Source organism: Vigna angularis, chromosome 6, assembly GCF_016808095.1.
Source record: "Vigna angularis cultivar LongXiaoDou No.4 chromosome 6, ASM1680809v1, whole genome shotgun sequence".
Classification (NCBI taxonomy): domain Eukaryota; kingdom Viridiplantae; phylum Streptophyta; class Magnoliopsida; order Fabales; family Fabaceae; genus Vigna; species Vigna angularis.
Window position 1 is genome coordinate 21,636,194 of NC_068975.1, and position 26,106 is coordinate 21,662,299.

The following is a 26,106-nucleotide window of genomic DNA, read 5'->3' on the forward strand; positions in this document are numbered from 1 at the left end:
TAAAGTGTGAATAAAATATGTATGAGTAATGTAAAGAGTATTGTATTAGAAAAATATATCTTAAAAACATTTACATGTACCCAATAAAACAATTCAACAACATGTGGAATTTTTACATGTCAATTAAAAAAAAACGCCAATATATTATTAGATAAAAATATTTGTTTAAACTTTCATATTTTTGTGATGAACAATTTTGGTAATTGTTTAGATAGTAAAGTTTGATCATATTTATTTTTGCAACTGTTGAACACATTTTGTATTTGTAAAATTTTGGACGCATTCTATTGAATAATAGAGGATCTAACATTTATTTTCCTTGTTTGATGTCTGGTTTGATTTCACCAGGGGACATGGTGGTCCTCGCAAAATCATTTGTTTTAAGTTAGTGTAGTTGTTTCTATAGTAGGTTAAAATATGTCATATTTGCATACTATCAATCACAACTTTATTAGCTTGAGTCCATTCTTAATAAGTTTATGTCACACAGAAAAGACTAATTCATTTTCTATTATGTTAAAATATCTCTGATTAAACTTACATGAAATAGGATTGCTAAAAGTAATTATAACTAATAAAGGGAATTATTTTTATATTTACTTAATATGTGTTTTTCAATATATATATATATATATATATATATATATATATATATATATATATATATATATATATATATATATATATATGGCTAATGTTTTTATTGGATTTTATCAAAAATGTTCTTAAAGTGTTAGTAGAGACTAGTAAGAGTTAACTTGTTGTCTCATGAGAAAACTCAAAGTTATAAACAAAAATAAAAGAAGATTCACCTACAAATAATTCTTCAATGTTAAAGTTACTAGGAGTTTTAAGATTTGTAATATATATATATAAATACGATATTGCATAAGAAAATTGAGTAAGAATTAAGTTTTAAAGGATCGTACTGAGTACTACTGCGGTAGGATGTTGTATTTATAGATTTTTTTAGCACATGCATTAAAAACACACGTAAATATCTTATGAATGTAATAGAATATCATAATTAGTTCTATAAATATATTTGAAGATATTCCAAAATATTTTGGTAAATAGTAGACAAAATTGACAAAAATATTTATATCAGCAAGTACCTATTGATAAAATTTGCAGTGAATAATTGGTACCTGTAAATAGTGGATAACGAGTAATTTAGTACTAGTTTATAAATAGGTTGGATATGAATATCATACTATTTGTATCCACAAAAATTAAATTAAAACTTAATTTATATATTTTTAAATTAAATTTAATTAAATAAATTTATATTTAATTTGAAGTATATTATTTTGTATATTTTTTTGTAATTTCATTTTAAAAAATATTTAAATATGTGTGGGTATTCATAGATATAAAAAAAACACACAAATATTTTTTAAGTAGTTTTCATATAGGTTGAGTCCAAGCTTAATAAATATGTGTTGTAAATAAATGTTCAAATATGTGTCTTGTTAAAAACTTTATCCTAAAAAAGTCATATCTTTAAAATAATCAACTATCAAATGTCCAACTAGGATATATAGACATATGAGATCATGCATTATGATTATGGGCAAACACTTTTAAATAGTTCTCACATGTTTTTTCTTGTGAGCTTATGTTGCGTTTTTAAGCAGTTCTCATGTGTATTTCAATATGAACTATTGGTGCTTTTAAACGCTCTGAAGTACTTTGTTTAATGTATTTTAATCCTAGTTATTGTGATGTTTTTAAGTAGTTATTGGATATATTTCAATTGAGTTGTTGTGATGCTTTTAAGTAGTTCTCGAGCATATTTCAATTTAAGCTTATAAGGCCTTTTTAAACCTCTAAGTATTTCTCATATATATATATATATATATATATATATATATATATATATATATATATATATATATATATATATATATATATATTTCAATCTAGGCTTGCATGAAACTTTAAAACGTTTATATTTTTATGTAGTTCTTTAATATATTTCAATTTGAGCTTATGTGACACTTTTAAGTAGTTTTTAGGTGTATTTCAATCCAAACTTATGTGACACTTTTAAACACTTTTAAGTATTTATCAAATATATTTTATCCATGCTTAATCATATTAGCTTGCATATGTGTTGTCATTCAACTCTAACCGGAGTAGTTTTTCGAATGTGTGGCATTCACTGTCCTCCTCAACGACAATTTTCCACTAAGCTCTTCAAGTTCACATGCTCAATTTAGGAGTGAATCATTAGTAGAAAATGGTGATATTAGAACAAGATATAAGATTAGTAGTAGCGAAACTGATAATGGAAAACATGATGACAATTTTGTAATTACTCACAAATATTTTAAATTGGTTATAGGGGAAACTGATATAATACGTACATATTAGTTTGGTTAAAGAAATAATTGATCTAATATGTTTTTTTCGCTATCAAGTGCGAAAACCCTTTTCAGTTTTTGAGGTTCGTCTTTTCTCTCGCGTCTTCGTTGCTTCTTATTTTCCTTGCGAAAAAACAACAAAGTTATATTCTTTTTCAAGCACTCACTACTCTTGTTATTGTGCCCTATTGTTGATGTGTCATTGTTCAACAAACTTATTTTCTTGAGGTCACTCCTAATCATCATTGTCGTAGTGCCTTTGTCAAATGGGTAGTGTTTTCTCTTTTGCCCAATTCCAATTTCTCAATCTTCCTTTATAAGCTCGTTTGCTTCCAGGACCTCAATTTTTATTGATAGTTTTATGAAGGTAGTGTTTTGCTTCACAATTTCTTTTCCTTAATTTTCTCAAATGTGGTCGATTCCATGCATTGGCTTTTTCACTTCAACCTTTTTTTGTTCTTTAATTGGTTTTTTTGTTCGGTTGTTAAAATTTTAGGGTGTGATTTGTTAGGTTTATTCCTATTGTGAGATATTGGATTTTGGAGATCTTTTATTGAATAATTAACTATTTGTGTTTGGTGTAATTCTTGGTTTTTGTCTTTAAGTTATTAGATCGATTGTTTCATAATCGATCTAATTTGTTTTCAACATATTATATCAACACATATTAGATCGGTTGCGAAACCAATCAAATATGTGTTCTAGAACCGATCTAATATACATATTTTTCATCAATGAGGGTCATCCTAGTTTTAGACCAATTTGCCTCCACACTTATATTTTCTTGATGTGTGTATTGTATTGTCGTGTTGCTCAGTTCTTTAGAGCTCAATCCCTTACTCGGGTCTTTTCTTTTACCTAGTATACAAGGTTAAGATGAACTCTTAACTTGTTATTATTATAAACTTCGAATCAAAGCTTTCTTCTCTCGTAAAGACTTCTTCAGGCTCATTAGGGATCATAGTAGATGCTCTGTATATGAGTCGAAAAGGTATTTTTATTTCATGATAAGTATAATAGTATGCATATAATATACTTGAATTTTCATGAGTCCATAAGCCTTTGGATTAACCAAGCTTTTTCTTTAACTTATTCAATGTAACTTTGTTTACCACTTCAGTTAGATTGTTAGTATGTGAATGCTCTCTTTTTAAGGGACCCAATGTTCTATATCTGCTCCATAAATTTTTTAGAGTTTTTGTTAATGAGTTGTAAACTATTATCGGTGACAAGAAAGCATGATAATCATGTATACATACAATACAATGTTATTTAAAAAAAAAGCTTTTACATTTGTAATGTAGTGATAATAATAATTAATCATCACTCTTAAAATTTTTACCCAATCTTTAGTGATTAGGAAATGTTTGAGTATGTCTATTTCTCATATATAATGAAGGGTTAAGGCAATATTTTGTAACTCATCTATTAAATACAACCACACTTTAGGTGTGACATTTTTTTTTTTATGTATATTAGCCTTTTTATTATCATTTATCTTTTTATGATGTTTGACCAATGTGTTGTTCGTTGTTTACTTTCAAACAATGTCAGAGCATATCATTTTGTATTATTGTTCAATGTTTTTCTACCATTCAATTTTTAGTTATTTTGAACTTAACATTCATACAATAATTTCAATGACTTTTTGAATAAAATAACATATAAGACAATAAAATAATTAGTAGTAATAAAGTGATTATTTTATAAAGAGAATAATTTATTAATGAAACATATTAAATTATTGATTGAAAACACTACGTAGGGACAAAAATCAAGCTAAGGAGTAGGAGTACAGCATTTTTATTCATGATTTAACTATAGTACATTACTATAAAACTTGTGGTCTATAAACAATTTTACTTGACTTCATTATAGACGTCAAAATGTTTTAGATATGATCAAAATGTCTTTGAGATAAGGTACAGACTCTTAAATGCATAGTTATTATCTCGTTATGAGAAAACATTGAGTTAGAAAACACAAAAGAGTTTCGAAATTTATAATATAAATGAATGTGATAGTGAACAAGAGAATTGAATAAAAATTAAATGTTGAAAAAAATTGAGTTAAATAATCCTATGAGATACTCTATTTATTTATTTATTAGACTCGTGATATATATATATATATATATATATATATATATATATATATATATATATATATATATATATATATATATATATAATAGAATTTGATAATTAGTTAATATATATATAAAATATTACCTCAAAATATCTTTAGAGATATTCATAATATTTTGATAAGTAAGAGAATGACGGCTTTTTATTTTATTTTATAATAATATTTTAATTTAACTAATCTATTTCCAATAAAAAAACTAGTTTTTAATAATTATTTCTTACACATGAAATTTTACAATTATATTAATTAATGTTTACCCTTTTATTATTATAAGAGTATTATTATAAGAGTAGAATGCATTTATGAGATCCTATAAAATTTAATAATTAGAAAATTATATTAAAAATTTTAAATATTATAATGTTTGTTAGTTATATTTTAAGGAATTTAGTTTTTTAAAAGATATTTAAAAAAATTCGATTAATCATTATTCAATAAAAAAATATTAATATATAACCTTGGATATTATGTACAGTTAGAAACTAAAAGGTATGTTTTATTAAGTGAAGAATAAAAAATAAAGAGAATTTAAGTTTCATTTTATTATCTTGTCATGTTTGTATGTGGCGACTTGATAAAAAATGGTGAATGATAACTTTGTTCACTTGTAACAAAAGTAAGCTTCAGACTTTTTGAAGGGAGTATGATTTCTATTTTGTTGAAATTATAAATAAGAGTAGTGAGAAGTGATATTTGTGTATTTCTTTAGGGTTTTCAAGATGAGTGATGAAAAGTGACACTTTAGTTCCAAATCAGTTTCTCTTATTGAGTTTATTGGTGGTTGTATAAATTGTTGTGATGATATGTTTTGAACATGTGATAATATGTTTGAACTGTTGTTTGAATTTATGTTTTTTATTTATTAATATATATATATATATATATATAGGTTTAATCACTCAACGGTCCTCTTTTTTTATTGATGTTGTGTCATGCGATAATGAAAATGTGACAAGATAGTAGTATTACTACATGTCATTGTCATATATCATATCACGTGTCATTCTGTTAATTTCAATTTGGTTCTTTATTTTTACTTTGTCTTAATTTAATCCTAACTTTTTTAAAATTAAACATTTTAGTCTGTAACATCCAAAAATACAGTGTAAAACCATACAATAGGTTGCGCTTATGACCGAACGGCCTTACAGAAATAACGAGAAAGTTAAAACTGTACAAAGATGCAATCCTGACCGAACGGTTTTCAAAAGACCTATACCGAACGGTCCTACAAAAGAAAAGGGAAAAAATGATCGAACGATCATCGTACAACTAAACTAAAATACTGACCGAACGGTTCTACTGTTCGGTCTTAACTTCTACCTCGACTAAATTTTCTTCTTCCAACGCTTCTTCCAACAGCTCTTCTCCTTCTGCTCACATCTACATGGATGATCATTGCAACAGAAAGACAACCGAACGTACAAAACAGACAAGATAGGAAACATAGGGTAAGCTTATGTAATTCAATTCAAATATCAACATGGATTTCACACAATTCAAATAAACGATATAGTTCATTCACTTTTACATGCAAAGCCTAATGCTAGACTCTAACTGTTCGGACTGTATGAATTCTGTGTAGCTACGACGTTCGTGCACCCGGGTGATGTAGTAACTGTGATACCCTCAACAGCTGCCACCCGAGGTTAGTCTTATCTGTCCAAATTAACCATAAGGACTAGGACCTCCTATCATTCCCACACATGACTTACCCTTCTCTACGTGAGAACGAGTAATAATGAATATCAGGATGAACCCCCAGCTTAACATGCCCACATTCATACTTTACCAATTCCAATATTCATTCATGAGATATTCCTCCCCAGAATACTCTTTCATAATCAAATACGTTTCATCCATAACATACTCCATCATCTTTCATTATTAAACCTCAATTTGAATGAAAATCCCTTAGGATACAAAATACCGAACGTAAATCTTCCACCCCCGAACGAGACCGAACACTTGGAGTGAGATCGAGAGGTTTCCAGTTCCAAAACGGATCAAAACCGGGAGAGTAACTATTGGGGTTGGGAAGAGACCGATTATGATACTATTTCACAAGAACATAGAAACGAATGTGATTTACAAAGTGAGCCAATTTAATGAACTGACTCATGACTGTTTAGACCGAACACTGCAAAGCCTAGGCCGAGTACTAAGACTCTAGGCCGAAACCAATGAATACAAACATTGCAAGACATTCAAAAGATAGTACTTAAAAGAATCATATGAAGAAATCGAACGTTATAAATACTTAGCTTATCTATGAGTTTATCATCAAGAAAAACCGAATGTCAGTCGAAGACCGAGCACGGTAGAGAGTGAACACTATTGAGTTTGGACGAACACTCTTATTATCAAGACAGATTACTAAAAGGAGAATGAGCGCTTGGTGAAAGACCTAACACTACATAGTACGAGCGCTTGATGAAAGACCTAGCACTACATAGTACGAGCGCTTGGTGAAAAACCGAACACAACTTAATTTATAGAATAAAGGCTTGCTAAATATAAGATATCACTTAACTAATGTTCAAGAATGAACGAATTACACAATTTCATATAGATATACTTAAATTTATAACATAATACCAAGGAACAAATATCCTTGGTTGAATGCTTATATCTAAATTTTACTAAAAGAAGACGCTCGGTCCTCAACTGGAATTCCATCCAAATGAAAGAATCCAGTTCCAACCGAGTCCACGAGAAAACCGAACGGTCAAAGACCATTCAGTGACAAACATAAATTTTCATATGGAATTACATACTTTAGAATTCATACTCTTATTAATAAAATCTTCAGCATTTATCTTAATACATTCATACAACCAAAACATAGTAACAGTCATACTTCATATTTCATTCAACAAAGCAAACAAGCATACCAGTATTTATGAACGAGAATAAAATCAAATTATATAAGCTTCCCTTACCTCTAATGTGACCGAACGTTCACAGGTAGGATTACTGATTCACCTCTACAAATCCTTCTACCCTCAACGCTCAACAATTCTCCAAAACTAAACCAAGTAAAACCAAAACACTATCAAAATTACTCATTTTAGAAGAGTGATCAACATATGAAACCATAACTTGGTTTGCATGTCCATAAAACCGCACGACTGAGTGAAGAGAAGAACTTATCAGCTCAGCTTCACAAACCGATCGATTCAATCGAAAGCTCTTGACACCGGAAGAGTGGAAATGGTGCCTAAATGATGATCGGAGGAAAGAAAAGGTAAGAATTTGTAGAAAGAAGAATGAGATTGTTAGAGAGAAGGAGGAGAGAATGAAAGTTTCAGAAATCTAGGGAAGAAGGGTGCATGCAGAAAGTGGCGTGAAGTTTGAAAACTTAGAGTTTTTCTTCCACCGTCAAAATCGAACGACCACTTCACTATTCACACCTGTCTTCCACTTTCCGTTTTCCAGCTCCCCTCCCTCGACACATGTCTTCCAGTCAGTTGGGTTTTGGGTGGGTTTTAATGGTTCTGACATAGTCCCTTCCCAAATTAAAAATAAATTCAATTTATATATAAATGTTATACAAATACGTTTAACAATATTGAGTTTATTTATATTTAGTTAATTATATAAGTTTTGAGTATATTATTTAAATGTACCTATAATAGTTAAAAGAAGAACAATGACATGACAGGCTAGTGTGAATGTTTCAAATGACATAACTCAATGAACAAATTAATAACCTGAAAATTCAATTTTTTAAAATAAAAAATTAGAAAAAATATAGTAAAATCCGTAATTAAAGGTCATATTGCTCCTACTTCTTCCATGCTCTTCCACATTTTATTTAAATTCTTATTTTCACTAATCACATCATTTTAACTCTTATAAATGCATTTAAAAAACATAATTAACATTTATATAATTAACTCAATGTAAAATATAAATAAATTTAATCTTATAATTTTTAATAAAAATATCAATTTTTATATAATATTTATATACAAAATGGAAAATTTTAATTTAAAAAAAATTGAATTAAGACAAAATAAAAATAGAAAGACCAAACTGAAACAAGTGTAATGATACATAACATGAAAATGACACATAACACTGTAACTGTCACATAGACTATCATTGTTACATGACATAATTTCATATTGACACATGACATTTTTATCTAAATATAAAAGTAAAAATAATAAATAATTAAAAAATATTTTAAAAAATAAAAAAACCACAAATTGACTCGTAATATCTATTTAATTGTGTTAGTACTAATAAAAACTTAATTGAAATAAAAAAACTGAGAGACTAATTTGCAAATGTCAAAAAAAAAAAACGATGATTGCAAAAATATTAAACCATATATATATATATATATATATATATATATATATATATATATATATATATATATATAACTATCGTTATTGTTTATTTTAGTTCACTTTTTTTATGTGGTGGTTTGCATATGTTATAATTGTATTTTTATATTTTTACATGAACAAATGATGATACAGGTGAGGAAGATGTACAAAGAAAGGTTAATATCGGAAGATGTTTTATATAATGGTTCAGTGCTATGTTTTTTTTAATAAAATCAATTTGTAATTAAGATTTTTAATAAAATATGAAAGAAATTTTATTTTAAATTATGTAATTTAGGTTTGTAATTAAGATTTTTAATAAAATAAGAAAGAAATTTTATTTTAAGTTATGTAATTTGGGTTAATTATAGATTTTAAGAATGAAAAAAAAAGAGATATTACAATTTTATTAGTAAAAACATAATATTAATGATACAAAATACTTAAAATCATCAAAATTTTAATTCTTTATTTGACAAAGATAAAAAATAAAAACAATACTTAATGTTTGTATTTAAAGTTCAGTTTTCTAAAATTTGTGTTTTTAAGTACCTCTTCACAAATTTAGTATGTATTACCAATTTAATTATGTCCATTTGGTATTTTTTATCTAAATTAGGGTGATATATATCTTGCAATAAATTAAAATTAGGGTGATATATTTTGTAATAAATTAAAAAATTAAAAACTTTCATATTGTACTTGTTGTGAAGTGCGTAATATAGTTTTTTCACTGTAGCATGTATTTGAAAAATGATTCTTCGTGGGTTAAAAAAATAATGCTTAAACACTCTTATTACCACCATTTCTTTCACAATTTTGTGACATTGAAACAAACTAATAGTTTTTTAAGTGGTATAAATTTAGAAGAATAAAGATGGAAATTTAAATAATATTGTGAGTGAAGGACGAAAATATGGGGTGCAAAAAGTTGAAGGCACATATTCGTAATGGCCCAAAAGCCTCAGAAGAATTCAAGCGAGTTTAATTCCGCTTTGGCGTCCGATTCTCCAGAAGCATCCAAAAGAACCACAGCCTCACGTTTCTTCTTCTATATAAACATCTTTCCCCTCACATTCACCCTTTTCAAAACACACCTGTCTTCGTCTCGTCACCCACAAATTTTATATTCATTGTTCTCTTACTTTCAATAAAGCAAGTCCTCGTGGTTCATCTGTTGCCGTGGTAAAGCCCAATTTTCATTGTTTTTTCAATGTATGGCGAACGATTCATTAATTTCATCTTCAATATTGTTCAATTATCGTTTTTGTGAATTTCCATTGCGGCAATCGAATTTGTTCTTCTCACACGGCTTTGGAATGAGTTGTTGTTAATTTGTCAAGATGCTTGAATCTATTTATTTATTTTTAAATTGATTCGAGAGTTTGTGGAAATTACTGCTTTTAGTTTTAATATTTTGTTTTTTAGTTTCGGAGGGATTTGGTAATAAGTTGTTGTGGAGTTATGTGTGTGATCAGTGATGTTTCGTTTGATTGAAAGTTAAAAGTAACATGAGTTGAATATAAATATGAGATTTAGATGGCAATTTAATTCTTCGAGTTTATAGGAAGCTTTGTTGCGAGGACACGCTGGTATTTATTAGTTTTGCATGGTTTTTATGAACGTGGCTGTTGTTGTGGAAATTGGTAATTTTGTGTTTGTGGGGTCAAATATTGTTTTGAAAAATAACACAATACCTTGTCAATGCTTGTCAATGCTTGGATGCTGATATTTATGCGAATTGTCCGATGCGACAACTGATTTATTATTTTTTTATCTTTTTGGGTTACTCATTGTTGCAGATGTCGTACTCACGGAGGTCAAGGTTAGATTCTCGTTCAATTTTAATTTATGTTTCGTGTGGCTTGTGTTTTTACTTATTGGTTTTATGATCTATCCTTCTTAGATATTCTCCTTCGCCTTCTCCTTTACCATATAAGCGATATGGTAGGTCTGTGTCCAGGTCCCTCTCAAGGTCCATGTCCAGAAGCCGTTCAAGGTAGGGTTTCCCCTGTAAATTTTTTAGAAAGATTTTTCGTTGAATATCATATTATAGAATCATTTGAGTGATGTTTAAAGTAAGGTGTTCAATATATAGCAGTTTAAAATTTTAAACTGAGGCTCCACACAATACCTAACCGCGTTGCCTCTGTAAACATGAATATTATTAGTCAATAGTAGTTATGTCCATTGAGTGACTATGTGAAGGCTTTGTTTTATGAGTGTGATAATGGAGCTACACAACGCTTGAGGATGTTATATAGAGTGAAGGGTTGTAAACTCCCTGTATATAAAAACGTAAAAAACAACGGGATAGTCAAGTAAGATGTTACTGTAGTTTATTCTTCGTTCAGGTGTTTTTTCTTCCAAAAATCTATGGATGTTCATATTTGTCTTTCATTTTTATTGACGAGAATTTTTGGGATAAACAGTAAATTATTGAATAATGTGATTTGATCCATATTGGTGACCGATTAGGGATTAGAGGATTACATTGGTTCATTATCGTATTATGGTTGAAAGACTTTTGTGATTTCTCGCAATATAATGATTAACTTGCTGAATCATGTTGATTCCATAACGAATTGTGTGATTTCAACAGTAAATTGTCTGTTGGTATAATCTTTTCATCTTTGTTGTCTGATTATGCATTCATGTTTAATTTGCTATTATATCTTGATTTAGGAGTGTATCAAGGGATGCAGAAAATCCAGGAAACAATCTGTATGTGACAGGATTGTCTCCTAGGATCACCAAGAGGGAACTGGAAAAGCATTTTGCTGCCGAGGGGAAAGTAAGCTCTTCAATATGCCTGCTGTTAATTTAATGATGTTGAAGAGCCTATCATTCCGTGGAGATGTAAATACTGTCTGTCTACTGTTTCTTACTCGTAAGTTATTATTTTTAGGTGATAGATGTACATTTGGTGGTTGATCCTTGGACAAGGGAATCCCGTGGGTTTGGTTTTGTGACAATGGAGAGTGTTGAGGAGGCCGATCGATGTGTAAAGTATTTGAATCGCTCTGTACTTGAAGGGCGTGTTATTACAGTTGAGAAGGTATAGTCTTTGAGCAATGCTGCCCTATTTTGTGGTTTGAATTCTTATTTGCTTTTAAATTGTTCAACTCCAATGTATAGAAGTTACATGGGTGATTGGTTCATTAGTTCCCGAGTTTTGAAAGTTTTGTGCTTTCCATTTGAAGTTTCTGTGGCAGCAGGTTAGCTGTGTGAAGCAGCTCTTCATCAAACTCTCAAATCACAACTAAACAAACAAATCAAATACACCACCAAGTATCAGATCATTAGGGTTGTATGCCCTGCATTTCTCTCTCTTTTTTTGAGTTTATATCCTATTATCTCATGTATTGTGAATTTGTGCTTCAAATGATTCTCCTCTCACAGTTGCCGTTTGTCTACTTTTTGGGCCAACATGCAATGTTTTTTATTTTACATTGATGATATTATTGTTTATCTATCTGTGACTGGCAATGCCCTATACTCATGCCATCTTTATTGTATTTATTGCAGGCCAGAAGGCGACGTGGTCGAACCCCAACGCCAGGGAAGTATCTAGGGTTGAGAACTGTTCGTGGTATGTTTTCATAGTTATTATCTCTTCAAATTTATTTATTTATTCGGTTATCTTCCTAATACCTAACATTAAATTACAGGGAGACGCCGTTCTCCAAGTTACTCTCCTCGTCGTTCCCCTAGCTATTCTCCTTACAGAAGAAGCTACAGTCGGTCTCCCTATTCTTCAGACCGAAGTAGGAGTCGTTCTTACTCTCCTGACTATGGGCGGAGGCGATCCTATTCTCCATATTACTCACAAAGAAGGAGGTCTTACTCTCCATACTACAGCCGGTACAGGTCTTATGTGCGATATGATCATTATCGACACAGGTCATATTCTCGCTCTCGTTCTCCTTATAGCAGGTCTCCTGTCAGCATGCGTGACAGATCATACTCTCCCTATGACTGGCCGGATGGTCGCTCCTACAGAAGGAACCGTTACAGGTCTGTTTCACGAAGTACCTCACCCAATGATCGCTATTATGGAAGGCATCGTTACAGGTCTGTTTCTCACAGTGCCTCACCTAAGCCAAGGAGAAGGTCAAGGAGGAGCTACTCACGGAGTGCCACTCCCGTTTCGAAGAGGAGAGATTCTCCAAGTGTGTCTCCCAGGCCAAGGAGGAGTCCTTCAAGAAGCTCCAAGAGAAGTGCCAAATATTCGAAAGATCGGTCAAGGTCCTCCAGTGTGGTTGCAAGTTCAAGATCAGTATCCAGGTCTAATACTCCAAGATCTTCCTCTCCTTCAACTTGAAATTTGATGCTCCCAATCAACTTAACACCTTAGGCTTATTGTAGTAGATAATGTATTAGTGTGGTGACATATGTATGCAGTAGTTCTAGGTGAAGTTTTCGTTCGGTTCCGTTAATGACTTTGTCTAAAAACCATACGACCCTATTCCTAGTAGTACGGGATTGAAATATTATGTTATTGTCAGTATAGATCACATCTAATTTCAACCTTGGTTTGGTTTGATTTTTATTTTTCCATTTGCTCCTTTTACTTTATGCTGGCCTTTCTTCTGGTGCTTAGATGATGTGATCTTCGAAAGTGTTTACATCGTAACAAATAAGGCTGACCAAAATTAACTAAATTATACTTGTCGTCCCTAAATTATAATTGTCGCGACGGGACGACGAGTCGAAAAACAAACGGGTTTGAAAAAAAGTTTTGAGAGTGACTTATTATAAAAAAACTATAGAAAACCAAAAAATAAGACATGTCTATGAAAATTAGATTTTAAGTTCGAGAATCGGTTACACGTAAAAAAATTGTTAGTACTCTATCGCGTTTGTCCAAAAATAATAACTTTAATTAAATTATAAAGTTGACACAAAATCTTTCTTTTACGGTGGATAATTAGCGATCGTTTAGTTTTTTATCTAGGAAAAAGTTTATGAGTTTGTTTGAAAATTATTATGGATTATTTTTTAGAAACACGATTAACATTTTTTATTTTTAAGATCTTGTATTTTTTTTATTTCAAGAATGGTGGGAAAAAAAGAAAGAAACCGGCTATAGACCAACGAGTATTTAATACCTTTAGAAAGACCTTCAACGAAAAGAGAAAAAAGAAAGGTGCAGAGATGATATATCTTTTCAGCTTCTAATACTCAGAATCTTTCTCCCTTTTTTTCATGACATGGTGCATATTTATATATACATTGTAATATAATGGTAATTTTGTCTTTAATTGTGAATTAATTGACAACGAACAAATAGAAAAAGAAAATGTCTTCCAAGAAAAAAAATCAAATAATATTGAAGACATTAATTATAATTATTGTTAGAAAATTTGTCCATTTTTAAAATCATATTTTGTTCTTATATATTATTTTAATTATTATTTATAATTATTAACATAATATTGATTCTTACCATGTTAAACTAACATTTCAAAAATATTGTGTCTGATATTATAGTTATTATTTTATCTTTTTTACCCACCATTAATTATTATTCTCTTTTTTTTATTTATTTACTTATCCAGATCAAATTGAGTGTTGACAATACTAAATTGTAGTTAACTATATTATAATAAACTAAAAAAAACCTGAAGTAGTTAATATAATATCCATACTGTATTGTTTTATAGTTCAATTTTAACAAACTGAACTTATATTAGTTAAGTTATAACTGAACTATAATATTAAAGTATATATCTAAACTAAACTTTACATTCAAACATAAGCGAGTTTCAAAAAAAGCGGTAAATATATAACTACAAATTTTAAATTGTGGAATTGAAGATGATATTATTTAAAATACTATTTATTTTATATTTAAAATAATAAAATAGTATATTTAAAGATATTATTTTATATTTAAAATAAGAAAATGGTATATTTAAAGATATTGTTTTATATTTAAAATAATAAAATAAATAGTATTTGAAGAAGAATAGTATTTGAAGAAGAATATCTACTTTATTTGTCTATTTTATTCACTGTTTTAATTGGTAATAATTAAGATTATAAAAAAAATTAATATGAAGTACAATGAACTTTTAAAATTTGAATTTAAGTACCAACTGAATTTGTTAAATAAATTAACCTATAATTTAAATTCGAATTGAAATTGTAGTGTTTTGATATTTATTAATATTATTAATATTGTAAACAATTATTTAAGTTCATAACCTTTTAATATTTACAGTAAGTTTATAAAATGCATAACTTCCAATCTATACGTATAGTAAGTTTATGCATAACAACCAATAGAGTATGTGAAAAATAATTATTTATGTAGCTGATAACAGGCTTAATCTTTCAATTCAAAATTCAATTATTAATTATAAGTTTAGTTTTTAAAATCTGAACTCTGTACAATTTAAATATTATATTAAGTAGTTCAATTTTTATAGTTTATTAAAAATATAGTTAATTATAATTTAATATAATTTAGTATACTATGCCCCCACTTAGTCTCAAATGTAACAGAAGATAAGTAGAAAGGTGGAATTAAACCTTTTTACTTTCAAAATTTCTATAACTTCAAAATATTACTAGTGGTTGTAACAAATCATTTTGCTGAAATAATCCTTTGGAGGCCCTCCTGAAATTATTATCCGTTTGTTAAACTAGGACAACCAAGTATTTAAGTATTTTCTCAAACTTTAACCTAATTTATCGACAATTGGGCTTTATTTTCATAAAATCAATGGTGTTTTTTTAAATCTTATTATGACATTATTAGCCTTAATGTTCACTTTTATGATACAAAAATGTAGTGAAAGTAATTATAAAATTTAATATAATTTATTATAATGAAAAATAATTATCAAAGCAAAAAAATACAATTGTAATAAAACATATGTACATGTTATAAAAATAATTCATTTCCTATTAATTGTTTTAATTTTATAATAACAATACTTTCAATTTTTTTTATCATGACTACTCAAAAAGAGCAATTTATTGTAGATTATAAAAACTAAAATGTTGGTTAATTAAGAGAAGGATGCCCTTAACAAATTTATATATTTACTGTTGAAGATCATAATATTATTTAATGAGAAATTGAAAGAAGAAAGTTATTAAAACTATAATAGGTGTATTCAAATTACCTCAGGAATATGTAGATCAAACTTTCCTTTTTCCACTTAATTTTTATCCAGTGTGTTCAAAATACAATTAAACATTTCTCTCTCTCTCTCTCTCTCTCTCTCTCTCTTTCTCTCTCTCTCTCTCTCTCTCTCTATATATATATATATATATATATTTGATAGAATATTTATATGATAATTTACTTAATGAAATGTGTGAAGCCTCATATTTTAGAATCAATATATTTAAAATAAAATATTACTTTAAAAGAGAAATTCAATTGTTAAATTAGTAAATAATTAACATATTTATTTTTAAATTAGTAAACATATTTAATCCTAAAATAATTAAATTATTAAATATTATTTGAATATTTAAATTTGACCAATATTGTTTTTGTAAAATTTAATTTAAAATCTTCATAGAATAATTTTTTAAAATAAAATTTTACCTTAAAAAACAAATTATATTATCTTATAAAAAAATTTAAAATCTATAATATGTCTACATCCAAACACATTATTTAAGAAATGAAAAGTTTAACAATAAATAATTCGAATAATATATATTTTAATTTTTTAGAATTTCTAAAATTTCTTATCCTAATACACATTCACTAATCTGAATTAACCTTTTTTCGTTATTCCTTACGTTCTGCATGACACTCAAAGTTACACATGGAACTCTCCAACCCTTTCTTTATCAAATAATTCCTTTGAAATCTGCATCTTCATTATTCCTAAATTCATCTTAGGTGACGACATCTCAATCACCTTTTACCACATTTCTTTCTCCATGCCAACTCATCTCCTTGGAAGCAAAAGAGGAAGTTATAAAATCCAGTCCTGTTCAGTGAACAATGGAAGAAAGCAAAAGCCACTGGAAATAAAAGTGGAGTTTTTGACTACCAAAATATAAGAAAAATCTAAGGGTTGGCAGAAAAAAAAAGCATACGAGGCACTGGATGCTTTTACGGCTCCAAGTTAGTGATCGATTAAACAGGTAGAAAATGAGCTTAGCTTATGTTGAATGGATTCAATTAAGTGACAGGTTTGGTGGAATATAAATAGTGTCTATTCGTTATGAATAATGAATACTCATATATATGAGTAATATGATACTATATCCAACTTATTTATAAACAGTGATATTCAAATATCTGTTATTTGCAAATACCAATTATGTGTCAAGCAGATATCATAGACATCTCTTTGTTTTTTCTCTCTCCCTTTGTCTAATGTATATCAACAACAAACTTTGACAGAGGAGAGAATAGGAGTATTTAAAATTTCCTATTCTGAAGTCTTGGTATCAATAACAAGTTCTTTAAAATCAACTACCAACTAAGTAGATAGATGATCAACAAAGAAAAATAGTAATGACTGTAGAGAAAATATCACGTTTTATTTTTTAGAGAAAATAGTGTATTTTTTAAAAATAAAGGAGAGATAACTATACTTGGATAATTTCTCAAAAGATGTGAATATTATTTATCCATACGAAAATATACAGCATTTATTCTTTCTAGAACAGAATCTTATTCAACTGGACCAGAATATACACCAGACTAATTCATTGCAAAGATGAAAAAATAATCCTCAAATTTAGAAGGCTATAGAAAATTTCACAGAGAATGAAACTAAAGATTTATTTGCATATAGAAGGCACTATCTATCAGAAGCAGATGGTTGAGAGAACATTTAATATAAGAACAAAGCTGAAATCTTGTGACAAGCTAAACAGAAAGCAAAAAAGTCTCCTTTACTTTCTCTTTTCAGAATATTATTTTTTCATATTTTTTATTACTTATAAATTTATCATTCTCTATGTGCTATACATAAACTTGCTTGCAAGGGACATGCAGCAGAAATTATGGCACGCGGCACTCTTCTATGTTCCAAATTTCCTTGGCATATTGAGCAATTGTTCTGTCACTGCTGAACTTTCCACTTCCAGCCGTGCTTAAGATTGACATTTTTAGCCATTTTTTCCTATCACTGCATGCAAATCGTATGAACAAAATTATTTACATAGGACAAATAACATGTTTCAGGAGAAGTGCTAACACTTTCTACTATTGGTTAAAATTTATGAGAAAACATAATAGAGATTCTGTCCTACCGATACACTTCATCGACTTTTGCCTGAGCATCCATGTAGCTTGGGAAGTCATGACCAACAAGAAAGTAATCACCACGACCATAACCAGAATTTCCTTCCAAAGATTCAAGCAATGGACTGTAGTCATAGCTTCCAAACACTCCACTCCTGATAAACTTCTTTGCCTCTTCAAATCGAGGATCAGGATTGAACTACAAATCACAAAAAATGGTAATGTTGATAGAACTACTTTGGTGGAAATTTCAAGCTTATTACATGTGTTTTAAAGTTGGATTAGCTTATTTTTGAGAAAATAATTGTTTGATTTTGCATCCCTTTTGAAAATAACTGGTAGCCCAACATGCATAAATAAATGCTCACCAGTCCATTCTCTCTTTCTTTCCTCAGTCGAGGAACATCTTCTGCTGTGGCACCAAAGAGGAAAAAATTCTCCTCACCAATCTCCTCCCTGATTTCCACATTAGCTCCATCTAAAGTACCTATTATAAGGCACCCATTCAAAGCAAATTTCATGTTGCTTGTGCCACTTGCTTCCATTCCTGCAGTGCTTATATGCTGTGAAAGTTCACTTCCTGGAATTAGCACTTCTGCCACAGACACATTGTAATTCGGAACAAACACAACCTGACAAAAGTTCAAATAGCAGTTAGCTTTTTCTTCTCCCTAAGAAGAGTCTGATATATATTAAGAATCAAGCAAATACATAATGTTTCTATTCGTGTAGTTGTCATGTATGCATGTGTGGATGATAAGTCAAGTAATGGAGCAGATATAAGATTTATAAATCTAGGTCCAGTTCTAGAGATCTAACTGTTTCCCCATTCCTCTTTTACAACATTAGTAACATTGAGTGGTCAAAGTAATGGAAATATCCGAAGGATTAACTTAGTATCCTATTTTTTTCTACTTTAAAAAACAAAGGAACTTTATGTAGGAAGTTGCACAAAATCAAGTTACCTTCAAAAAGCTGTTGACCTCAGGATCACTGTTGACAACAGCGCCAACATCATTCACCAGCCTGACAATCCTTATAGCATTTGTGTATGTTGCAAATGCCTTTCCTCCAATCATTACAGTACGCGGAGTAGATTTCTTCCGTTCTTCAGGGCTCATTTCCTATAATCGTTCAGTTATAATGACTATCTTCAGCATAGATAACGTATTTTGATAATACTAGGATATTTTACAAAATAAGTGACAGTATATTTTCATCTCCCAGATGGAAGAAGATGAATACTATATACTAAACACTGTTAATGAATTTTCACTAGACATAGATGCTCCAAAATATTACCGTGCACAAAAAATAAAATGTTAAAATAGAAGCTTGGATATGAGGATAAGGCCACATGATGCAACTGTGATTCGTTATCAACATCAGTTAAAAGAGGCAAAGAATACCCTATCAAACAGTAGGCTGTTTCTCATACCTTTAGCTTCTTGTATCTATAAATCACACCAAGTATGTTAAGTAGCTGTCTCTTGTATTCATGAATACGCTTGACTTGAATGTCAAACAAACTATCCGGGTCTATGCTCTCCCCTGTCACCTGCAAAACAAACCGTGCTAAACGCTTCTTACTAGCCATCTTTGCAGACAGCCATTCTTCTTGCAGATCTTCATTGTCTGCAAACTATGGGTAAAACACCAGGAATTAGTATACCATCGTAATGGGAATCAATTTGCTGCATAGAAGAAGAATCTGGGTAAGTTACCTGTCGAAGACCTGTTAACAAGTCAAGATTGGTTACCCACTTATCAGTTTTTAACCACTTGGTGATTATCCTACTGAGCTCAGGATTGCAAAATTGAATCCATCTCCGAGGGGTAATCCCATTGGTTTTATTTTGGAACTTTGTTGGCCAGATTGAAACATAATTTGCAAATAATTCCGACTTTAATATATCACTGTGTAACTGAGCAACACCATTCACCTACAGGAGATAGACACGAAGAAGTACATGAAATTCAATTAAAATAATTTCACAATCATATGTACCAGGGTTACACGGAAAAAGAAAATTAGTAATTAGAAAATGGAGAGAAAGGCATATATAAATATAAAATATTGAGGAAATTGTCACATAGACTCATAAAAGGCTGTTTGGTATTCCTTACCTTTGATGCCATATTTTTATTCATAATTTTGGACACCTTCACTGGCCATCTTTAATTCATTCTTCTTAAATTATAATTCTTACCTTGCAATTGTTTTTCTGTTAGATGAATGGATGGAAATTATGATAGAGGATAGATTGCATTTTAGCAGTTTTTTTTTTCTATCAATAACAATATTTTAATAGAGCATATTGTGATATTAATTAAACAAATACTAGTCTCTTTGGTGAATCATGATAGCATGCAAGATGAATATACTCAGGTTAATGAAAACTGCACTATATTTTCACTATTTTCTTCTTTTTTTAATACCTTATTTCTCAATGTAATATCTTTCTACTGTACTATTTTCTCCTAATACATAGCTTTCTTGCCTTCCCGGGTAGGGTTAGTTAGGAGATACTGTTGGTTTATGAGGATATTTTGGGATTGGTCAAGATAGTTTCTGTATATATTGTAGTATTCATTGATCAATTGCATTACCCAAGAGAGCAAAAATTCACTCTTCATAGGTATTATGTCTGCTACTTGCTATAGTAACATTACAAGTCTCTGGTTTACAGGCATTCCAAATGTTCAGTTTAAACTTTATTATAATACCACTATTATAACAATAGGCGAGTTTGGAAAAACAATAGATTCATGCATTACAGTATTAACATTGCAGCTGTTCTTGACGTGACAGCCAATAAATCTTCAAGAAAACAATACAACATGCAGGAAATATGCTTGCTCGAGTAGCACTATTACTGGAATTCGATATTAGTTGTCCAAAAACATTCGGTTCAATGTTTTCTTTCCTAAACCAATATTGGAAAATTTTGGAGGTATATGATGATAAAAAGCAATAACATTGTAAGATAGATGAAACTCTTCTTTAATCGAGTTCCAAAAAGTACACCACTTACGGCATGAGAAGAAACCACACACAAATTTGCCATCCGAACTACTGGCTTTTGGGGATTATCGTCTAAGATGCGCATGGTGGCTAGCTCACTCTCAAGATCCAACCGGGTTGTACTTATCACTGCAGTGAACTGCAAGCGTTTCATGGTTTCCACATTAAAATATATCAGTGCACCTTTCATGAAGTCAATGAAGGAGAAACATGGAAAGGGAGCAACTTACTCTCTTGTCTATTTCTTGTATGATTTCCATATGGCGTGGAAGAAGTTTCCACATCACAGGTTGAGACCATTTCTCCAGTGCTTCAGGGAGGACAGTATGATTGGTGTAAGCAACAGTCCTAGTTAAGATATAGCAGTGAGATATACAATAATACACTGCAATTGTGAGGGGTGGTGAAATAAAGAGGATGGACAATAAACATTCCAAACAATATTTTTGTACAATTTATTAACCTTGATGTCACATCCCATGCCTCCTCCCATCCAAGTTCTTCGTTATCCATTAGTAATCGCATCAACTCTGGTATTACAAGTGTTGGGTGAGTATCATTCAACTGAACAGCAACCTTTGTAGGGAATTCTGACCAGTTCCAAGGCCCTTGTCTCCTCTCCTTAAATCGGGATATTATATCCTGTAATTGTTCAAAGATAGGAGTGGACAATGGTAAGGAAAGGATGTCAAACAAAATTTCAAGTTATTTGGAAAGAATGAATTATGTAAAGATGACCCTAATTGATTCTCATGTGAAAATATCCATGTCATTAAATTTATAAAACATTCTTGTTACATAGAGAAAGTGTTGTCAGCGAAGTTGTTCATTAAGACAAGTCCCAAGAGAAACTAGAACATTTTGTTTGTTACATAATTTACTGACAGAGGATAGTGAAAATAACTGCTAATTTCTCTTAAAACTTAAAAATGATGACAATTTATACTTTGAATCATGATAACATCTAATCAACAATACACAGTCACTGACCTACTATCACTGCTGAAAGTTTCAATCCTAGCTTCTTATTATGAATGAGTGCAAGGAATAATACGATACTGTAAGGAACACTTAGCATGAAAAGGAAAGTTATCAAGTGGATTTGACTTACTTGGAGTGATGCACTGCAGAGAAAGAACTGCTGCTTCAATCGTAGAAGTTTTCCACCTTCTGTGGTATCCCCAGGGTACAAAACTGCACATATCTACAAAATACAAATATTAGGTTAGAAATGCTTCACATAACTTTTTGCTTGCTTCTTTTTACAGAGGCCAAGGACAAGGGGAGGGGATCATGGGGGCTGGGAATATAACTAAAATTCAAAAGGATTGTTATCGGATAATATATAGGTAATAAAAGCTTTGTTCATTTGATTCTTATCACTATAACAGGATCTTTGCAGGTAGAAGCACAACCATTGATCAACTATACCTAATACAGTCACACACAAGTCACCCCCCATTTTTCTGCCTACTTTGTATAGGAAGCAACCTACTTACTCTTTAACAGTAATCAAAATTCACAGATGCCAACCTGTTGAGCTCGTGAATGAAGTACTGAAGCAGCATCATGCTGCCCGTCATTAAATAAAAATAAATTGAAATCCTCAGCACTTGCTTTTGCCTCCCACAGGCGAAGACTGATGGTGTTCTTGGTTTGGTAACCTGGAATTGGCACATCATAAGCCAGTGCTTGCACAACCTCTCCTCCAACCCATTTTCGGCTGGTATAAACACCAAACTGTAAGTACTTTCATATCACTGCATCTGAATATAGCTTGTTTTTACATTTGAATTAACATTTAAAGGATAAAAGGGATTATGCTTTAAAATTTTAATCATCATAGATAGTCATTAAACAACAGCTAAAACTGCTTTTATAAAGTAAATCCTTATATTTACACTAACCTTCCATTAGGGTTAACCTCGACATGACCAAAGAATCTGATGGGGTACAAAATGTCATGCCTCACAACTTCCCAGGGGCTAAACTTCTGTTTGGTTTTCATTTGACTTTGCAAATCAGTATCTCATGAAATATGTAATATAGTTCCACAGATTTCAAATAAAGGAGATAAATCAAACCTCAAGCCAGTCCTCTGCAACTTCCTCCTGACCTTCCCTGGTGATTCTCTGTTTAAATAGCCCGTATCTATATCTCAAACCATAACCCCAAGCAGGCAAATTAAGTGTTGCCATTGAATCCAGAAAGCAAGAAGCGAGCCTACCAAGACCACCATTTCCTAGTGCTGCATCCTTCTCCTGCAAAGTTTCAGGTTGAATGGTGCAACAAACAACTTTTATATACCATATAATTAAAATCAATTAGATATGAAAGACTTTGGGAAGATGCTTTCATTCTGAAAATGAATGTTGAATTTAAGAAAGCCATTCCGTGGTGATTAAAGATCTAGGAAGTAGAAATCAGGTAAACATTTGGGATGAATCTCCTCACAAGTTATACATCAATAACATAATTTGTCAATGATAATATAGCATGCATAAGATTTCTCTCTAGTGATCATTAGACTATAATCATGTCTACATTTCTTTTTCCTTCTGAACTTTTTACCATGGAACTTGGTTTGCCTAAAATGCTTTTTGCAATGGAAAAGGGTAATATCACAACCAAGGCCATAGAGAAAAATATATTTCATACAGAGATTGTAATCTTTATTACCTGCTCTGTTATTTCTTCAAGTTCAAGTCCAAATTTGCGCAAAGCATCAGCATACGCATCTTGGATGTTCAGATTTCCAATGGCATTGGTTAAAGCTCGACCTTGAAGGAACTCCATCGATAAGTAATAAGTTTGCTTGGGATCAACTTTGTGAAAATGAGCGTATGTTTCATTCCATTGCTGAAATAGTATCATCAATGTACAATAGCAGCATTAGTCCTATCCAAGCAAACAATTCCACCTAGGACTTAAATCAGTAGTAGGGAGAGAACAAACTATTTACAAAATTCTAAAAACAGTCAATTATTTTTTGGCTTAACTTAGTTAAGCTTTATTTGTGTAATTTGATTCCTTAATAGTTTCGTAAGAAATTATTCATAACTTGCCTCTTGCTTACAAATACCAACTAGAAGTAATAAATCTGTCCAAATTTCAGTTCAATTCAAACTACTGAATTGAATCTGAATTGAACTGTCCCATGGAGAAGTATAAAAAGGTAAGAATGAATCCTCTCCCGTGCCCAACGTTATCATGTTAAAATTTGAGATGACAAGATCCATGCTCATGAAAAGTTTCACTACATCACACATGCACATACATGTCCACAATTCCATATACACTGAAATACTCTGCTTGTTGGCATGACCAATTAATGGTCCTAAATCTCTCAGAAAAATCTCATTTTATTAGTTGTCGATTGCTATTGAGAAATTGAGATACCAACATCTTTAATCATCACTATAACTATAACACGAAAGTGAAACACATCCATATTTGTAACCGCTTATGAATAAAACACTCTTGACTAACAAATAAACTGTAGACATCCCAATTCCAAGAAGTATACGATCATACCCGAATGAGACGATCACGAACACTCTCAGCAGTGGCGTAGTAAGCTTGTTCCGGCTCAAACTTGAAAGGGGAAAAATGAGGACTGAACTGAGCATGGTAACTAATATTGGATGCAACCTCATCAGGCTTTTCAGCCAATGGATGTGCCACTGCTGGAATCTTGGCAGAAACTACAGAAACACCAACCTTACCACTACCACCATTAGCCTCTACTTTAGCAGCCATTTCTAATTCCTTATCTGTGACCAAAAACAGTTCCTTTTTTCACAACCCACTTATCAAATTGTCACAAAAATATCAACTTTCATTTACCACCAATAAAATTGATCATAAAAGGAAAGCCCCAAGTGAAAGAACAATTACCTCTTCCAACTTCAATGAATGTTGCCTCTCTCTCTCTATATATATCTCTATGAATCAGGCTTAAGAATTGAAGAAACGTGCAAGTGGAAAAACAAGAGATTAATAAGCAAAAACAGAATCAGGACGTGGAAGCAAATGGGAAGATATTTCAAGGAGTGTTGTTGCTAAGCCACAAAAGGGAATCAAGAGATATGATGCTGAATGATACCATAAGTGAGAGTGAGACCCTTTACATGGAAAGAGAAGGAGATAGAGAAAGGCTTTGGAGTGATTGAATGAGTGAATAGAAGGAAGAAAATATCATGCAAGTTTAGATTTTTCTTTTGTCTCCAATTGAAGTTGACAAAAAAGTGAGCAGTGAAAGCGAAGGAAACAATGAGTCACATGGAGTGATGGTGGGGTTAGATACTTAGATTTATTTGCCATTTTGCGTTGGGATTACAAAATGGAGCATTATGGGATGAGTGATGAGATAGTTTCGGAACGGTAAGAAGGAAGACACGTGTGAGCTTTGATTGGAAGCGGTCGTAAGGAAAAAGGTTGATGTTCTACAAGAGCGGTTGGAAACTCACGAAAAGGAAGAAACGTAGGTGCAAGTTATACGTCTTTCATCACGTGGCTTCCAGTTATTACCAGGAAATCAGGAATATCTAAAACATAGTCATAATTATAGGTTTGATTTTTAAAAAGGATTTATATTTCAATGTCCGTTTTCTTAGAGTAATACATTTTTTACTGGTTTTACATAATTTTACCATAATTGTATAACTCTATTTGGATTCTAATGATACATGTTCATAGAACTTTTGATGTCAACCTTTAAAAATGAAAATAGAACTGATATGCTACTTTAATAAGGGACATATTAATTAGTTACATGTAAAACAAGTGTATTCTTACAATATTTTTAACTAAAATATTTTTTATAATATAAAAATATAATTATATTTTAGTAATTTTTGTTAAATTGTTCTTTTAAATTTCAAATCGTTGAATCCTTCCCTCACCCACAAAAAATATATATATATTTTGTCTCTAATAAATTATTAAATTCAATCTTAATCAGAAATAAAATTCTTTAATCTTTTCGCTTTTTAATAA

The 26,106-nt window shown here is 30.6% G+C and overlaps 2 protein-coding genes across 7 annotated transcripts; one reads left to right on the top strand and one right to left on the bottom strand.

Moving 5' to 3' along the window:
* The first annotated feature begins 9,906 nt into the window (after window positions 1-9,906).
* On the top strand, window positions 9,907-13,406 carry LOC108343254 (serine/arginine-rich splicing factor SR45a). Of its 6 annotated transcripts, none has more exons than XR_008249871.1 (8): window positions 9,907-10,039; window positions 10,657-10,679; window positions 10,761-10,853; window positions 11,540-11,648; window positions 11,763-11,912; window positions 12,058-12,161; window positions 12,383-12,446; window positions 12,526-12,588. XR_008249871.1 is itself a non-coding variant. In XM_017581411.2 (7 exons), exons 2-7 carry the CDS (start codon window positions 10,657-10,659, stop codon window positions 13,176-13,178), a joined length of 1,092 nt encoding a protein of 363 aa, XP_017436900.1. In that variant the 5' UTR covers window positions 9,908-10,039; the 3' UTR covers window positions 13,179-13,406. The 6 variants fall into 6 exon arrangements, 4 of the variants coding, with proteins under 4 accessions (XP_017436902.2, XP_052734982.1, XP_017436900.1 ...); XR_008249872.1 differs by having other exon boundaries at window positions 12,073-12,161; XM_017581411.2 differs by lacking the exon at window positions 12,058-12,161 and having other exon boundaries at window positions 9,908-10,039; window positions 12,526-13,406.
* Window positions 13,407-17,592: 4,186 nt separating this feature from the next.
* On the bottom strand, window positions 17,593-25,386 carry LOC108343084 (alpha-glucan phosphorylase, H isozyme). The gene is made up of 17 exons (XM_017581139.2): window positions 25,214-25,386; window positions 25,006-25,064; window positions 24,643-24,881; window positions 23,788-23,967; window positions 23,193-23,369; window positions 23,016-23,101; window positions 22,642-22,831; window positions 22,220-22,312; window positions 21,572-21,750; window positions 21,339-21,456; window positions 21,119-21,247; window positions 19,808-20,026; window positions 19,522-19,725; window positions 19,049-19,207; window positions 18,452-18,715; window positions 18,092-18,282; window positions 17,593-17,967 (listed from the first exon to the last, which is right to left on the bottom strand). The coding sequence occupies exons 3-17, from the start codon at window positions 24,865-24,867 to the stop codon at window positions 17,841-17,843; spliced, it is 2,541 nt and encodes an 846-aa protein (XP_017436628.1). The 5' UTR covers window positions 24,868-24,881; window positions 25,006-25,064; window positions 25,214-25,386; the 3' UTR covers window positions 17,593-17,840.
* Between the last annotated feature and the right edge of the window lie 720 nt (window positions 25,387-26,106).

What these genes read in the sequence shown, in the direction of transcription:
- LOC108343254 (XM_017581411.2), top strand. Translation starts at nt 10,657, where the DNA reads ATGTCGTACTCACGGAGGTCAAG. An exon ending in TCGTACTCACGGAGGTCAAG is followed by an intron (nt 10,680 to 10,760) that starts GTTAGATTCTCG and finishes TATCCTTCTTAG; the next exon opens with ATATTCTCCTTCGCCTTCTC. An exon ending in ATGTCCAGAAGCCGTTCAAG is followed by an intron (nt 10,854 to 11,539) that starts GTAGGGTTTCCC and finishes ATCTTGATTTAG; the next exon opens with GAGTGTATCAAGGGATGCAG.
- LOC108343084 (XM_017581139.2), bottom strand. Translation starts at nt 24,867, where the DNA reads ATGGCTGCTAAAGTAGAGGCTAATGGTGGTAGTGGTAAGGTTGGTGTT. An exon ending in TCTGCAGTGCATCACTCCAA is followed by an intron (nt 21,751 to 22,219) that starts GTAAGTCAAATC and finishes GAACAATTACAG; the next exon opens with GATATAATATCCCGATTTAA. An exon ending in TGTTAACAGGTCTTCGACAG is followed by an intron (nt 19,726 to 19,807) that starts GTAACTTACCCA and finishes TTTTACCCATAG; the next exon opens with TTTGCAGACAATGAAGATCT.